Raw genomic sequence first — 17700 nt, forward strand, 5'->3', positions numbered from 1 at the left:
AAAACCCCCCCCCCCCCCCCCCCCAAATAAAAAACTTTTTTTAAAAAAATAATTATTATATATGTTACTAGTGCAAAATTTAGTAATATATATTAACGTATTATAACAAAATATGCTTTATTTATTAATCTCATTTTTATGGATAATTTTATGTAAATATTTTAGATGTTCTAATAGTGTAAACTTCAATATTTAGGAGTTAATCTCTAGTTCTTGTCCTTTACATACAAGAATTTTCATTCTCAAAATTTGCTATGTTAAATTTCTTAATGGAAAGTATGAAAAGCTTAATATTTACACTCCCAAGACTCCTCAAAGAAATTCTACTAAGTATTACTTATCAACAACAATGAGTATTTTATGAAAAAATATTCAATGTGTGTCGTAGGTAACGGAGCTGAATCGATTAGAGCGAGGCAAAACTAACAAGTTTCTGAAGAAAAATGATACATATGACATCTTAGGTGAATCTCAGATCAAAATAGGATAGGAAAGTAAAGAACTTTATAAGACATAACACAAGTTCACATGATACATACATACGTTTTTTAGCTCATTGATGACATAGCTCAAAGGATAAATTTGTGATACTGGTTAATCCAAAGCAGACAATACTTATCATGAGTTTGGATGGTCGACAATAAGAGTACTTCCCACCATTTTCACATAGTGGTGAATTGACAAAATAGGAGGACAAGAATGTCATAAGAGTGGAATCTTTTTATAGATAAAGAAATTAAAGCATTGCTTGAAATCAAATCACTCATTCCAAAAACTTTCTTCATCACTCTCTCTATACTTTTCCTTAGCATTAAGACTTCTCTCATCCATCATCTCATCTTCTTTTCACATTTTGCAACATAAAACAACATCCAAAAACAAACCAAAGCTTCCTCTTTTTTCTTCAATGGGAGACAACACATCTCCTAACACCTCCAAAAAACAGAAAAAAGACTCTGAAGTTCCACCAAACCATGCAAAACATACTAAGTTTTATAACCATTTTCTCTTCAAAGCTTCACTTCTTGTGATTTTTCTTGTTGTGCTTCCACTTTTCACCTCAGAAGCTCCTGATTTCATTAACCAAACTCTTCAAACAAGAAGCTGGGAAGTTCTTCAACTTATATTTGTTGGCATAGCTGTTTCATATGGACTTTTTAGCAAAAAAAGTGATGAAACAGATAAGGAACATAACACAAAGTTTGATAATGCTCAATCCTATGTATCTGGATTACTTCATGCCTCATCTGTTTTCGATGATGATACCGATAATCATGATGAAAACAAAGTTCAAACTTGGACTAATCAGTACCATAGAGGTAACAATCCTGTTGTAATAGAAAATCATAGCCTTAATGAACAGAGAGCTATTAATTCAAGAATTGGCGAAAAGCCTCTTCTTTTACCTATTCGAAGCTTGAAATCGCGTGTTCTTGATGATCATTTGGAAGAAAGTAATGGATTAAGTTCAAAATCAAGAAATGGGGATTTTGTTGTGTCAAGTCCTAAGAAATTGGTGGAGAGTTTAGAGGAAAATGTTGTTCGTCCATCGCCTATTCCATGGCGATCAAGATCAGCAAGAAACATGGAGATGATAGAAGATGGTGATTTAGTTAAAAAGATTGAACCTTTTTCTTTAAGGTCTCAATCTTTTAGATTACCTAAGAATAGTAATAACTCAAATTCCTCTTCACCAAGAACTCTTTCTCCTTCACAATCAAGAAAATTGTCCTTTTCACCAGAATCACAATCCAAGATTGTTAATGAAGATGTAGTGAGAAAGAAAAGTTTTCGTAAATCGAATCCTCCTCCACCACCACCTCCACCACCACCACCACCACATTTCTTCTATAAGATGAAATCAACCTCTAGTGTTACAAATGACAATGTAATTCCATCTGATAAGGAATTGAGGAGAAGCATAAGGAGTGTGCCAATGGATTCGACACGCGGTGAAAAGCTCCAAACAACAAGAAAAGCATATTCAGGAACAACAACAGAATTGAGGCCATTCATTGGAAGTACAAGAACAAAAGAATTCACATGTCCTGAAGAAAATGAAGAAACTTTTATAGGAACAACTGATAAAATGATGCATGAAAGTTATAACTTTTCGACAAAATCAAGATTCATGGAATTCCCAAATGAAGAGAAGAAAGAATATGTTGAGAAATTCCTTGTGGAAAGTGATCAAGAGGATTCAGAGACTGATAGTGAAGATTATGATTACTTTGAAGAAAATGTGGAGAAAACAGAAATTGAAACTCAGAGTGATCATGAAGGACCAGATGTTGATAAGAAAGCTGATGAGTTTATTGCGAAGTTTAGGGAGCAAATTAGGCTTCAAAGAATTGAATCCATCAGAAGATCAGCAGGGCAATCTACAAGAAACCTTGTAAGATAACCTTTTATGTTTCACTATTTATACTTATTGAGTTTTCTGTTATACAGAGATTTTAGCATATTGTAATTTTAATGTAATTAATTACCTCTGCCTCATCTACTATAATTGATTTGTTAACCATGAGGCCCTTCTTATGATTATTGTTACTGCATGACAATATCTGGAATGAAAATCTTTTGATTATCCCACCTTTCTTAACAACAACAACATCATACCTAGTCATGTAATCCTACAAACGGGGTCTGGGGAGAGTGGTGTGTATGCAGTCTTACCCCGAGTGAAGACAGAGAAAGTTGTTTCTGATCGACTCTTGGCACAGGTAAAGCATATCAAAATCTGCATGAAAAGTAAATGCATATAATGGAAAAATGTACAGTAGCAACAACAAATAGTACGATAACCGAAGCAAGGATTAATGGTACTTGTAGTGTCAGTATATATAACTGAAATCTTTTACATTTATACTGCTTTCAAACTGTCCTTAACCAGTGGGCAATTGATGTTATAGAGTTATGTTGAAGTACTAATGCTCTATTCTCTGATATCTGGAAATGAATGGATTTGTACTGATAACAAATTTGTACACTTAATATACTGTAGCTTATAATAGGCTCAGGAATCTCAACAACTCCAGTGTGTCCCATTATCATAATCTAACATCATTTCGAGTTGCTACTTTATTATCAGAGGATTTTAGGACACAATTTAGATGAGGATCTATCGGTCTAGCTATCCCCAAGGTAGGGGTACTGTCTATGTCTAGGTACATTCTACTCTCTCCAGACCACACTATGTGTGATTACACTGGATATGTTATTGTTGTTGCAATTTAGACGAGTTTTGGACAAAATGGTGGACAGGTTATCAATGCATAAACTCAATATTTGTAGCTTGAATTAAGACTTCGAAGCACCTTTCCTCTTTTTTTTTAACTAAAGAGGTAGGCAACTTTGCTCAAGTGTTAAATACCCTTTCTCCACCTTCAATCGTAAGATTATAAGTTCAAGAGCAAAAAAAGGTGAAAGCTTTTAAGAAGGGGTTAAATAAACCCGAGTTTAGAACCACCTCGATTCGGGATGTTGGAAGAGTGGAAGATCAGCCGGTATGGAAATCTGCAGGGGAATAAGATTAGTACATCATGGATGCAAGAAAAAAATGAAGTCTTTTTATTTGGTTAATTAAAAATGTTTTAAAATATAGTTTCTACCAAAACAAGTTTTCTCTATTTTGTTCCTTCTTCAGTAAGCTTGGGAGTTTTCTGATGTAAAATTCTTAAGTACGGTTTTGGAGTTTATGTAAATGCCCTCGAGTAGTTTATCGAACAAATTGAATTCTTGTCATCATGATATCTTTCAACATCAAAAAATTCTCTTCATCGCGAGATTGATTGGATCTATCGCTTGCCACCCCAATCCCCCACTCTCGCCCTAAAAAATTAGGTAAGTTTATCATTGTATCATTATTTACTGTTCTCTTGAAGTCAAGTTAAAATAAATGAACATAAGTTAATTTACTTTGATCAATTAAATTGACCCGTAAATATGAATTAATCATTTAGTTTTCCTATATTGATCAAATTCATACTTTCAAGGCTAATAATTCTCAAGGGTAAAACAGGAAGAATAATGTCACTTATACATTAATTTTAGGAAATGACAAGTATAAAGAAACATTTATTTTTAATATAAGAACGGCATATAAATAAGAACGAAGAAAGTATATTATTTTAGAATAAATTAAATTGAGATATTATGAATAAAATTAATTAAATAGCCTAACTTCATACAAAAATGTGTATATGAAGTTTGTCCGCACAAACAATATAATATTCTAATTTCATATTTGCACGTTTAAATTTTGTAACTGCAGATGAAAGATTTTTTCAACTTCAGTCTCATAGGTCTGAAGCGATTAAAGCTTTAAATAGTTATGAATTATGGCTACATGTTAAATAACTTCCACCCAAATTGGCTATCTATGCAAACTAACGTCTTGGGCCTTTTTGTGGACTATAATTGCAAATTTGCTCTCTAATAATTGAACGACAATTACCTTATGTATTGATTACGCTATGATGACTTGTCATGTGATCATCACACTCCAATTTTACAGTTTTATTTTCATTATTATGTTTGCTTTAAAAATCGATTAATCTAAATCGTATCGAAAAATGAAATAATACTTATTACTTTCTTTCGTAGTTCTAAATAGTGACTTAAGATTATTTAGAACTACGAAAGAATACATTATTGTGACTTAAAATACTGTTAAACTATTCAAGCAATCATGAGCATTTAAATCAATAATTAGACACTATTTTATATTCCTAATGACTAGACAATGACAAAGGAACAGGAAACAACTTCACACAGCATGAAGCAAATTACCCACAATACCCTGAACTTGATTAACCAAACCAAAAAATATTGTTCCTAGGACATTGTCTCTTTATTTTGATTTTATGCGTTCCAATCTTACTTATATTTTGAACGGAAGGTCTATCAAAAATAACTTCAATCTCACATAAATAAAATTTATGTACATGTTATATTGTTCAGACTTCACTTATAAAACTATCCCGTAATTTGTTGTTGTTAACATACTCTCTTTGCTTTGTAACTTAGCCACTAAGGAAAGTTATTTGATATGACATGATGACAATTGACAAGCAATTAGCAAAAAGTTAAAAATACAAAAATATGATCAAAAGACAAACTTTAAAACTTCTCCAAGTAAATCTATAACCATAATAGTTGATATCCTTCATAACTTTACATCTAAAAAGTCCTCTACCTCTTTACCCTACCAATAACTTCAAAATGGGGGGAAAAAGCAAACTATTGGTACTTACTACCAAATATAGTAAAAAAGATTAATAAGCCTAATTTGTAAATACAAGAAAAAGATATAGTCAATAATAGAAATCAAAGATTCTTTGACCCACCAAATCCCCCATTCTCAAGTCCCAACAACCATATCTTAGACCATAAAAATTAATATTTTCATACACAAAACATTATGGTACTCGATTACAAGTTTGTCTTGTCACTTTCATTTGACCAAATTGCCCTTCTTGCAAAATCATGATCTAGGATGTAGTGCATTGGCCCATAGGTTAAATGGCCTGGGCCTGGGTTGGGCCTGGCCCATTGGTGTGGATGTGGGCCCAGATGAGGATGACGGTGGGCCCGCAACACGCTCACATGAAGGGCACATGGTGAGGGTAGTGGGAGGGGTCATTTGCATGTAGAATTGAGGTGAAAGCTTTAATGCCCTCAACTCTTGAACTTCTTTCTGTAATCTCCTGTTTTCCTCTGTCAAATTCTCACAACATCTCTTCAAGAACTCACAGTCAACTTCTGTTTGCTTCAACTTTGTCCTGTTTACAAAAATCAAATCTCCATAAGAAAAAGAACGAAAAATTACGTAGTTTCAACGACCTAAAAATATTATCGTACTCGTGTAAGATAATTCAAGCAACATAGCAAAAAAAGGAACTACTTTCAAATGAAGAATTTCAGTGGTATGCAATGTATGGAGCTTTTACATGTCCTCTTAATATAGAGGGTTACTTTTATAGTACTATCATTGATTGAGATGTTAGTGTACATAAAAGTTGTTAAATTTGAAGTAATAATTTGTTTCAACTTAACATGAATAATTATTTTACTAATCTGATAGTATAAAAATTCTTCGTTAGATGCTAAATTTCAAATGGATCTAGATATATATGACTCCAACAACTTAATTTACTATTGATCACTTCTAAAAATAATACTAGGGATCGTTCGGTCTGCAAATTAAATTATTTGAGATTATAATTCCCGCGAAATAAAGTTGAATATTCAAGATCCAAGTATATGCTTGATTGACGGTATAAAGTTTTATCTAATTTGAGAATATCTCATCTTACTCCGCGTAATAAATGCCCCCTAAATGATTGTGATGGACCAATAGAATGGAGCCAATCAAAAAAGTGTGATGAGGAGACAATTTCTCATTGTGGGGTTCCTATATGTCTAACTAAAGACCAAAATAGCATATGATTTGGTCTCATACACTCACATGAGACATGCTGTTTTAATCTTTAAGTCATTATTATTACTATCACTCCTATCATTTTCAATAATCATTATTTTTATTATAATTACAGTAGTGAATTAAAATATCATAAATACCCTTGAAAAGGACACAAAATTACAAAAATATCTCACCTTGCCCTCCTATTCTGAAACCACACCTCCACTTGCCTAGGCCTCAATCCCAGTCTTTTGGCCAAAGCCAGCTTTTGTTTCTACACATAAAAGAACAAACTTGTAAGCAAAAACACAAAATGACCAAAATACCCCTCAAAAACAAACAAGAATTTTTTATCAAACTTACAGGATTGAGTGTATTGTGTTCTTTGAAACTTTCTTCAAGAATGGCAGATTGGTCTTTTGATAGCCTTAATTTCTTTCTAGAAGTTTCTCCATCTTCTTCATCAGAACCTCTTTCCATTTCATGTTCCTCTTGATCACAATTATTAGCTTCTCTTTCAGTTCTCTTATTTCCACTCACACTCGAAATCGTACTGTTCGGCGACGAAACGCCGGCTTCTTCGTCGGCCTCACCCGTCGCCGGCAGCCGATTCACATCGATTCCCTTCAAAAAAGTCCTCGTCTCCACTCTACATGTCTCAATGTTCCGATCTGTAAAAAAAAAATATTTACACAATTCGATCACTTAAAAAAATAATTACACAAAATAGCAATGCTAATATTCACGTAAATAAACATCCTTTTTGGTTCGGGCCTTAGAAAAAATCCATGGCCCGGCCCTTTATTAATACCGCATAGTGAAAGCTTAATGCACGAGATTTTAACCAGATCTAAAGGAAAAATGCATAGATCAAAATTAATTACCTGAAGAAGGGAATAAAGAATCAGTCCAAGAAGTTTTTTGAATGAGATTGAAAGGTGAAAGATTGAGCTGAGTATTCTTCTTATTGTTATTATCTGGAAAACTGAGGCTAAGGCTTAACCCCAAATCTTCTTTTTCAACCATCATTTTGTTTTTTTTTTAGATTTCTTGAAGAAAAACAGAGCTAAAAAAAGAGCAGTGATGTGAAAAGAATTTATAATTTTTCAGGTAAGAAAGATGGGGAGTTGTTGATATAGAGAGAGAAAAGAAAAGAAACTTTGGAGAGTGATATGAGTAGGAAGTGCAAATGAGAAGGACTTATATAGAAAGGATACAATGCAAAAAAAATCCCTTTTTATTTTTAAAATTATTTGGAAAATATTACTCCGTCTGTCATAATTTATATGATTTCACTTTTTCATTTTAGTAATTCTTGTAAAAAATGATATCTATCACTCTTTTTAGATCATAAGTTTCACAAATATTTTTTAAATTTTTTTGTGTCAAGTCAAATTACATTATATAAAAATGAAACAAAGGACTTATTTTTTTTCCATTTGATATCAAATATTCATATGTATATTGAAGCTCAATTAATTCAAAGTTTTATTTCTATGATTGATCTTCGTAATAAGATCACTTTTTATAACAAATTTTTATTTAAAAATATTAAAGGAATCTCGATCATTCTATCACAGAACCCACGTGAATATTTGGAAAATAGTTGAATAGTAGTAGTGGGTTATTTCGCAAAGGGCAAATGATGACAAACGAGTGTCAGAGAGGGGGGTACCAATTATCACAAATCATAACTTTTGCCTCCTCTAAATAATTACCTCCATTTTCCCACTGGTTTTACTTTTCTTTAGAAGGGGCCCATTCCTTGTTCCCAAGAGACACTTGAATTGTTATTTATGGCTGTGGTAAATGTGAAAGGAAGATGGAAATAATCAATGATAGAGGAAAGTTTTGTTCTCAATGATGTGTTAGAGACTTTGGAGTATGTGTACATAATATTGCATTAAATAATTATAAACTTAAGCGTTTTGTTGGAAACAAGTTATTTCAGGATCAGTTATTATGGGATCAACTATTTTGGGATAACTTATTTAATATACACACTATTATATAAATGGTGAGATAAGTTATTCCTAACATGACAACAAAACAAGACACAAAATTTTTATCTCATCACTATTTTCTTAATTTTATTATTTGTTTGAACTAATTTTGTTTTAACTAAACATACCTTAGTTTCTAATTAAGTGTTCTATTAGATAATTAAATTAATCACATAAAATATATTATTTCATTTAATTATTTGTGTTCTTTTCAATAAGTCATAAAATTTCAGACATATTCTACATAAGGTTGTTGTGTATAATTAAAGACCTGACATATCCCTCCGTCTACTTTTTATGTATTCACGATTGACTTATCACACTCTTTAAGAAACAATAAATAGAATGATAATATTACTATATCACTTTTGAGTATGATAAATTGATAAGTTCAATGCATAGAAAATGACTATAGTTTATAAGGATTAATTAAGAACTAATTAATAAATTATTTTTTTAATTTTGTAAACTGAACAAGTACTCCTTTTGTCTATTTTTATTTGTCAAATATTGATTTGATACATCATTCAAAAAGCAATAAATTCAACTTTTGTGAATTTTTTTAAGAATTGACTATAGTTAATAATAAAATAAATTAAAAATGAACATGTAATTTTAATATAATAAAAAATAAAAATATATAATAGACAAATAAAAATAAACGGAGAGATAATAAGATGAAGTGTGTTCTCTTTTTTAACAATCCTGTAGTGTTTGACCAGTGACCGGTATCGAACAAAACCATTTAATGGTATTGGCTAATTGAACTTCTTTTCATCTTTTTTTTTCAAGTTTTTTTCTTTTTATCTTTTTCTGTGACCTGGGTAAAAGGGGCTTTTTTTTCTGCTAAAAGAAAAAGAATCGACTTTATTTAGGTCTTATGATTTATTTATTTGGAAATATTTATTTTTTATACATCACATGGTTAAGTTCTTTTATACCCGTGCAACCTTTATTTTTTGTTTAATTAACAAGCAAAAATTAAATGTAACATTTTTGTTTTATTTTACTTGATTCGTAGTCGTGAGTTAGTTTTTGATGTTGAATTAGACTCCAAATTTATTTGTTTACATTATATCAGAATCATATTCATTGAATCTGATGTGCGCCATTGGATTGAACAGTGAAACCCCTGATAAAGAATGTACAAATACGAGTTTGATGGGGGAAGTGTTAATGAGATTTATCACATATCAGATTGGAACAAGAACCCTGAGATTGAATTAGGTTCAAGATCAATTTCTTTACATGGTATTATAGCATGGTCCATCCCAACTACTATGTACCAATCTTGGTCCCATAATGAATTACTGGCTCACAAGATGTCAAGCACGGGCGTGAGATTCAAGAGTCACACATCGAATGAAAAAATGATGAATGGTCTTCTTATACATCGTTGGACAATCCTCCATTCATGAGCTAATTTTTGAAATTGAGTCAGACCAAATCCATCTCTTTATGGAGGGGCGGACAAATCCCCTCAAGCGGAAACTATATTGTATATGCTAGGTTAAATTTCTTTTTTCTATCTACCCACTCATAGTACATGTTGTTCTTAATTTCTTCATATGTTTACTTCTTTATATTTTAAAGTCCCTATTTTAAATTCACTTAATAAAAATTCTACCTATGTTATTTTACAATTACTTATAAATTCATTGAAATGTAATAAAAAATAAAACACAATATTTGGCCTCATAATTATAATTGGTTAAAAAAGATGCTAGGAACATCCATAGAAAACAAGAAAATGACCCACAAGCACCAAAGGATGTGAAATGAATTATGTGCAACAATATCCTTAACCAATAAGATTCAAACAAATTGCCAATAATGGTGCAAATCAAATAAATAATAATGAAAGGGAAATGCACATTGGTAAATTAATATATGATTGCAATTAATAGACACTTTTTTTTCTTGGCCAACATTCCCAACTTCAATTGCTATTTCCCCATTTGAATTTGTCCCTACAACCATCTCCCTAAGGCTCCACTCTTTAGTCTTTTCTTTGTGAAAAGAAATTTTGTACTTATTTAATAATAATATCATGTAAATAATTTTTACATCATCAATATACATTATTATTGAAGATCTATTGAAAACACTCCTTCAATTTCTATAAGTCGGTCTTGTAAAAGAATAATTTAATAAAAAAATATGTTTTATATTTCAACAAAAAAAACTAAGACATTTGACTGAGAATATATAAGTATTGATTTACCGCGTCATAATATATTTGTTGGTATAATGAGATATACTACCAAATGAATCTACAATTACTAGTAAGTGAACTACTTAAATTGAGGGGGTAATATAACTATATGTGACCAGTAATTGTACATACTAAGGCAACTTTGTGGAACAATATATGAGAGTTTGCTAGAAAGTCTCAATCAAATAATTTGACATACTTATGAGTTTGTAGAACAAAGGTCACAATTAAAAACAACTAAGATAGATGTGGCCAATGAAGCAAAAAACGAAATGTTATATCAAGAAATAGACATTTCACTACATAAATAATTAAACCAATTCACATGTTTTTGTCACTTAAATACATGAATTGATGAGAAAAGGAGTCAATTTTTTATATTTGAAAATTGATATGATGAAATTTTCTATTTCATTTGAAAAAGTGAAATAAACCATTGTAATTTATAATCTAAAGATTGAATAACTTGGTTTTGAACTAAGCCGATTAGAGTAGAATTATGCAAATATTAGTAATACATGTATTAATTATATAGGTATAAATTATGTGGATATTAGCTTTTCCATCTACTATACTGTATAAAATAATGCATAAATTTCATCATAAACTTATACATATATAAATTAGTCATGTGAATTCTAAATTTTAAAAAAAGCAACCATCATATTAATTTTATATATAAATAACTTATTTTCTAAGTAGTTAACAAGTGTTTTATAACTTAATAAGAAAATAATACAAAAGTAAGTTCTCTCTTTTCTAACTATCATACTATCCCTAAGGGGTCGTTCGGTAGATGGGTAAGAAATAAGTTTTTGTTATATTATTTTCCCTATAACTTATATAGTGTTTGATAAGTGGATAAGAAATAAGTTACTCTCTTGTTTATATACCCCCTTAACATCTTTCAAGTGATTTTTTTCAACCCTCCCATCACCAGCCCAGTTGAAGGCTGAGTGTTGTTGAGTCACACGCGTTTTCATTCGTCCACATGTACATTAACAAAATTCCTAATTAATTGCTTAAATCTCCATAATAATTATTTTTCTAAAAAAATATTGAGCCAAAAATTAAAATCATCAATGAATTTACTTCTCAATATACAAACTATAATTCAAATTTCAATTGCATTTTCAGTTTAGTTATACGATACCGCCTTCCTCAAAAATTTAAAAAATTATTTGCATAAATATGAAAAATTATTAATGAATTGGGCGAAATCTTCATAGTTAATCTTTTGCCAACAATATCTTTGATTTTTTTTAATGGAAGTCAACTTCATTCTGATTACGCTTTAAACTGATAGATCTAATAATCTTATTTGATGTCAAAAATGGTGGGTGAATCAAACACCAAAAAAATTGTAAAAAAAAGAAGAAATGATTAAAAATAGAAAAGAAAAGAAGAAGAAGAAATGTGTAAGAAGTTATATTTGGAAGTAAATGTTTACTTGAACTAAATGAAAAGAATAAAAAAGAGAAAGAGTTATGAGAAGAGAAAAAAAAATTGAAGAAGAAGATGCAGAAAAAGAAATATAGAGAGAAAAGTTAATTCAAAATAAAATATTTAAAAATTAGTAAAATAAGTTATTAAGTATGTTATTCAATAAAAAGATGACATGTGTCAATTTTTTGGTGTCTTTTTCTTTCTCACGCGCTTATGAAAAGTTGGTGATACAAATTTTGCCACGTCACTCTTTAAGGGGTAATTAAATTCAATTCAAATTAAATTAGGGGGTATATAAACACATGTGTAGTTTAAGTACTAAAGTAAGTTTTCATGCCAAGTTCAAGGGGGATTTTATGTCTTTTCCCTAAAATTAATACAAAGTTTGGTTAACAATTTAGAAACTATTATAACTAATACATGTACAAATTATGAGGTAATCCATGTCTTATGCATAATAGAAGGTGAAATAATCAATACTTATCTACCTAATATGTATATAAAATATATATATAAATCAACCCACAATCATAGTTGATCGACATTACTAATACCTGCATAATTCAATCAAGTTCCAAAAAACGACCCCCCTAAGGGACGAGGGGGTAGTGGGGGTGGGAGACAAGAAAGGGTGGTGATCACGTGGGTCAAAGAAAGTAAAACGCCCTTAAATTCCCAGAACTCACGTGCCTCATACCACAACCATGTCGTGCTGGTAGACACGTGGTCTCACGTATCACTCTATTTCCTGTTTTTTTTTTTTTAATAAAGCATAAATATGAATTTTAATTTTATTTACTTACCTCTTAAGCAATTTATTTAAATTTTATAAAACTACGAAATAAGTTATTTTGTAATTAATCATTAAAAAAAATAATGTTATTGTTATCCTATATTATGAATGTGATAAAAAAATTATAAATTACCAATATAAGTAAAATATTTACATCAAATTTTAATATAATGAATAAATTAAAATAAATGATTAAGATATTGTGAACAACTAATATATGATGGAAAAAATATATTCCTTCTATCTCAATTTATGTGACACATTTCTGATTTTGAAATTTAAACAAATTTATTTTTGATCATAAATTAGCAATTTCTTAATCATACTCTCGAAAAATGAAATGTATCACTTAAATCGGAAAGACGGAGTAACAAGAAAACAGAACTGGTGGGGTCGCACTTCCCATACAGCTCGTCCGTGTCCTCTTGTCTCCTTATTACCCGACAAGAACTATACCTACAATCATTTGAACTCCTCTGCTAATCCTTAACTTTTCTCACGTGATGTTCTCGCGCGTGATCTTCAACCATAATTTCCTTTTCTCTTGGTGTTTTCTTTGTGAGTGAAAGAAGAAGGAAAAAATAAAAGTTAAACAAAAATAAATACTAGTGAAATTTGTATTTCAAATTTAGAAATAAGTTAATGCACTTTTCAGTATTAACTCTAGCTTATTAAATTCCAAATAACATTATTTTTAAAAAAAATAATTACCTAAACGCCTACTATTTTTTAAAATAAAATAAAAATTGACCACACGAATGAAAACTCAAAGAGAAGAGACTCACTTCTCGAAGAAATAAAAAGTCATCTAACTAATAACACATTCATTTTCTTTTTAAACAATACTCCCTCCGTTTGATTTTTGGTTGACGCATATATAAAAAGTAAAAGAATGTTCCATTTTAGCAAAGCATAACTAATATAATTAAATTAATAAAGTATTTTTTTTAATTAACACCAACAACCAATAACATATTTGGTAAAATCCATCAGTGAATTTAAGAGGGTAAAATGTATGCATATTCATTATCTCATGGAGGTAGATATATTGATTTCAAAAGATCTTCTTTAAATGCAACAATTCTGGATACTAAAAAGAAAAATATAGCGAGTAACAAGCAATTTTCTTAATTAAAATCTTCTTATTACGAGATCAATAGGGCTCAAGAAATATAAAGGCATAATACATAAATATGTCCTTTTATCTTGACTTCAAGTGTCATTTATGCCGTCCAACTTTGATTGTTTACAAGTAGACACTAAAGCTGTATAAATTTGAACAAATAAACACACTAATTATCCTAACATGACATAATACACGTAGAACATCATGTAAGAGACAATTTCCATGTAGATCACCACACAAGACGAATAAGCTTAGTTTGTTTATGCACTAATATGAGTTGAAGTCAAATTGACGAGCACGTTTATGTGTTATGCCTGATATCAAATGGAGTTGAATAATTTAGACAAAATGAGCGTGTGATATCCTAAAATCCAGGCGTGTAATATGCATGTTGTTGAACCCCTAGTAGTAATTAATTATTTAATTATTTCCTTTTTGCTTTGGAATTTTGCAATTATGGGAGGTGGCTGTCCACGTGAAGTTCAACAAGAAGCCATTAAACATGACCTAATCATTAGTGTTTCCTTAATTTTTATAGCTCTCACATTATTTAAGCATTTAATTTAATTATGACACTATGATTCCTATAAATTAATACTATATTATACACTTCATACAATAAAAACTACCAACTCGTGGACACCTAATTATTAGTATTAGCTAATTAATCTAGCAAAGCCTATGCATTTTACTGCATAAAATAATTTTAATGGACAATAATGGTGATACTTCTATAGTATGGACAGTTATTATATGAGTCTAATATCGAATTAATTAAAAATGGGATGGATCTGAAGATCACAACTCACAAGTTAGCAAAACCCTAATTAGCAATTAGAGAGGTGGGGCCAAAATAACAGTCAACAAAAATCCAGCCAAATCATACTATTACTGGGAAAGATAAATCATATTGCAAAAACAATTATTGCCCGCACCATTCACTACATCAAAAATATCATTAGCGATAATTAATTAACGAAAATAGCGTAATTATCGCTAAATATGTATTTTTAGTGGCAATTAGCACTCTTTGTATATTCTCTAGAGCTTTTAGCGACATTGATTTTAATGACACTTAACTAATACCGGTAAAGACTTTAATTTTCTTTATCAATGTCTATATTTATTTATGCTAAAAGTTATTTTTTGTAGTGACCCAATAGATTTTTTCCTTCTAAACAGTTTACAAAGTAAACATAATTAACTATTTACACTTTGGATTTTAAACACTTCTTATTTAAAAATAATAATATTTTTAATGTTTCCAACAAAGACATTTATTGAGACTTATTATTCAATCACAATTCTTTTCGTAATTGTCAAAAATTAATTTAATATGAAGTTTAAGAAAATAAAGAATTTTTTTTTAAATTTTAAATGAAGAATATATCAAAATATTTCTTAATTGTGTAGTCTTAGAATTAAGCAATTGTTAAAAACTCTCTTGAACTTTAAACAATTCACTTATTTTGTATTCTGAAAAAAGAAAGGCTTATTAATTCACTTATTTTGAACTGTGAAAAAAATCTCAATAATTTACTTATTTTTAAATTAAGAGAGTAAGACAAACAAATTGAAAACTATGTGACAATTAATACTTCTTCTGTTCAACAAGTATTAACTTGACACATATCTTAAAAAACAACAAATAATAGGGAATTACTATATAATCTTATGAATACATTAATAGCAAGAATAAAACGACTACAAAATGGGTAAAAAAATAATTTAATTGGACAAATATTATTGAACATATATTTTTAGTATAATGAACAAGTAAAAATAAATAAAGTGCTAAAATGGTGGATTAAAAAGATACTTCTTATATCTCTATTATACCCTTAATTAATTAATTTTAAAAAATATAAAACTTTTTGAAAATCTTAAATTTTTAGTGTATCAATTCAAAAGTCGACGAGTAAATAGAGACAACGGAGGTTGATAAAAGGGAGTTAATTAATGAATTAGTGGGGACAAGATGTCGGAAATGTGGCGTGGGAGTTGTCCCCACGTGTTAACACAAAGACCAATAATAGATCTTCTTTCCGACAATCCCTCTTCGTTTAGTTCATGAATCATTATTATTATCATCATCTTCCCATTTCTGGGGTCCGTACGAGGCTCCTTCTCCATGTGATCTGCACGTGAACTTGACCCACCTTCTACTTCTCTTCTTCCCATCCAATCATTGATTTCTCATCTTCTTCTTTTTTTTTCCTTCTAAATCATATAGCGATTCATAATAATAATATAATCAATATAGTTCATAAAATAAATTATTGATATAATATATCATAAATATAATAAATTATAGATAAAATAAATGACAAAAAATGAATAAACAAATCTTTAGTTATTCAGACTTTATCCTTACATAATATATATATAGGTATTGGTAGAGTTATAGCCACCCCAGGGTGTCCAACTGGATATCCTTCATCGGAAAATTACTTGATATATATATGTCGATTTTATATTTAAAGGATATATATTTAATGTAATTGGATACCCTTAACAACAGTTATGCCTTTAAAGTAGTGGTAATTAATGAGTGCTCATTTGAATGAAGGAGTACCGAGTTTGAACCCCAATATAGCACAATATTTTTATTTTATTTTAACATCCATACACCATTACTTTTGGACACACTTAATAAGAGTTTTGACTGCACCACTGATTACACCTCAAAAGATGATTTTGGACAATATTTCCTTTCATTTGGTATAGTTAAATTCTTGGGGTGTATGTTATAAATTCATGATCTAATTTTACATGATATTAGAGTAAGATCAAATGTGGGCTTCGAGGAAATCAGACTATTGTGGGGTGGAAATTAGCCCTCAAAACTCCCACATCGGTGAAAAGTATAAGACCTCTTTAAAACGTTTGAGCAATCCTCCTCCTTTTGAGAGAATTTTTTTCTTTCTTTTTCTTAGAGATCTTTTTCAAATGATTCTCGACTCAAAACTAAATATATATTTAGATCTACGCATATAAATATATATTATACATTTATATATAGAGAGAGAATTATTATATACTCTTATAATATATTATTTTTTTAACCCCTTCATTTAAATTTCTAGGTTCGTGAGAAGATAGATCTATTCATTGGCACAATATACCACTGATGATAATCATTGGTTTTTATATACATTGTTCCTGCTGCGTGTAATTTTTTGCTCTATTCGGTTTATCTTATAAACAATACATTGGGAACATTCATGGATATGGAGCAATAATGCTGAATACACTGCTTTGATGGGAAAAAAAGTAAAATAAATTTTTTATTGCTACTAATGACAGGCCTTTCATAAATATATGTAGTTTAATTAATGTAAAATAAAATAAAATAATATATTCATTTTTATCTCAGAATTTATCGAAAGCAGTCTCCTTTCCTTTCCTGAGAGTATTGATGTTAAGATTATGGTGCGTTGGATGTGATTGTTAAAAAAGGTTAATTGAATCTTTTTTTTAAAAAAAAAAAACTACTCATTTGATTGTGTTTTGTTTTTGCATAAAAATATTAATTAAATTTTCAAATATTGTTTTTCAACGTCAACTTCAAGAAGTACTTGAATCTTGATTAGCTGTGTTTGTTTATTATTCTTTCACTAATACTTAATCATGTGCAATCTCTTCAAAGAGAATCGTAGGTAGAGGAGCTTTAATATAACTAAGTGTCAAGTT

At 29.8% G+C, this 17700-nt stretch overlaps 2 protein-coding genes across 2 annotated transcripts; one reads left to right on the forward strand and one right to left on the reverse strand.

Moving 5' to 3' along the window:
* The first annotated feature begins 907 nt into the window (after positions 1 to 907).
* LOC107062983 (uncharacterized) lies at positions 908 to 2404 on the forward strand. The gene has a single exon (XM_015314314.1). The coding sequence runs from the start codon at positions 908 to 910 to the stop codon at positions 2402 to 2404; it is 1497 nt and encodes a 498-aa protein (XP_015169800.1).
* A 2713-nt stretch (positions 2405 to 5117) lies between these two features.
* Positions 5118 to 7581, reverse strand: LOC102604457 (homeobox-leucine zipper protein HAT4). Its single transcript, XM_006359191.2, has 4 exons — positions 7309 to 7581; positions 6788 to 7095; positions 6619 to 6698; positions 5118 to 5783 (listed from the first exon to the last, which is right to left on the reverse strand). Exons 1-4 carry the CDS (start codon positions 7451 to 7453, stop codon positions 5486 to 5488), a joined length of 831 nt encoding a protein of 276 aa, XP_006359253.1. The 5' UTR covers positions 7454 to 7581; the 3' UTR covers positions 5118 to 5485.
* Between the last annotated feature and the right edge of the window lie 10119 nt (positions 7582 to 17700).

The sequence above is a fragment of the Solanum tuberosum genome, unplaced genomic scaffold (genome assembly GCF_000226075.1).
Source record: "Solanum tuberosum cultivar DM 1-3 516 R44 unplaced genomic scaffold, SolTub_3.0 scf00292, whole genome shotgun sequence".
Classification (NCBI taxonomy): domain Eukaryota; kingdom Viridiplantae; phylum Streptophyta; class Magnoliopsida; order Solanales; family Solanaceae; genus Solanum; species Solanum tuberosum.

Coding starts and splice junctions, on each gene's coding strand:
- LOC107062983 (XM_015314314.1), top strand. CDS start 908: ATGGGAGACAACACATCTCCTAACACCTCCAAAAAACAGAAAAAAGAC.
- LOC102604457 (XM_006359191.2), bottom strand. CDS start 7,453: ATGATGGTTGAAAAAGAAGATTTGGGGTTAAGCCTTAGCCTCAGTTTT. Junction 7,096..7,308: donor TTCTTTATTCCCTTCTTCAG/GTAATTAATTTT, acceptor TTTTTTTTACAG/ATCGGAACATTGAGACATGT. Junction 5,784..6,618: donor TTTCAGAATAGGAGGGCAAG/GTGAGATATTTT, acceptor TTTTGTAAACAG/GACAAAGTTGAAGCAAACAG.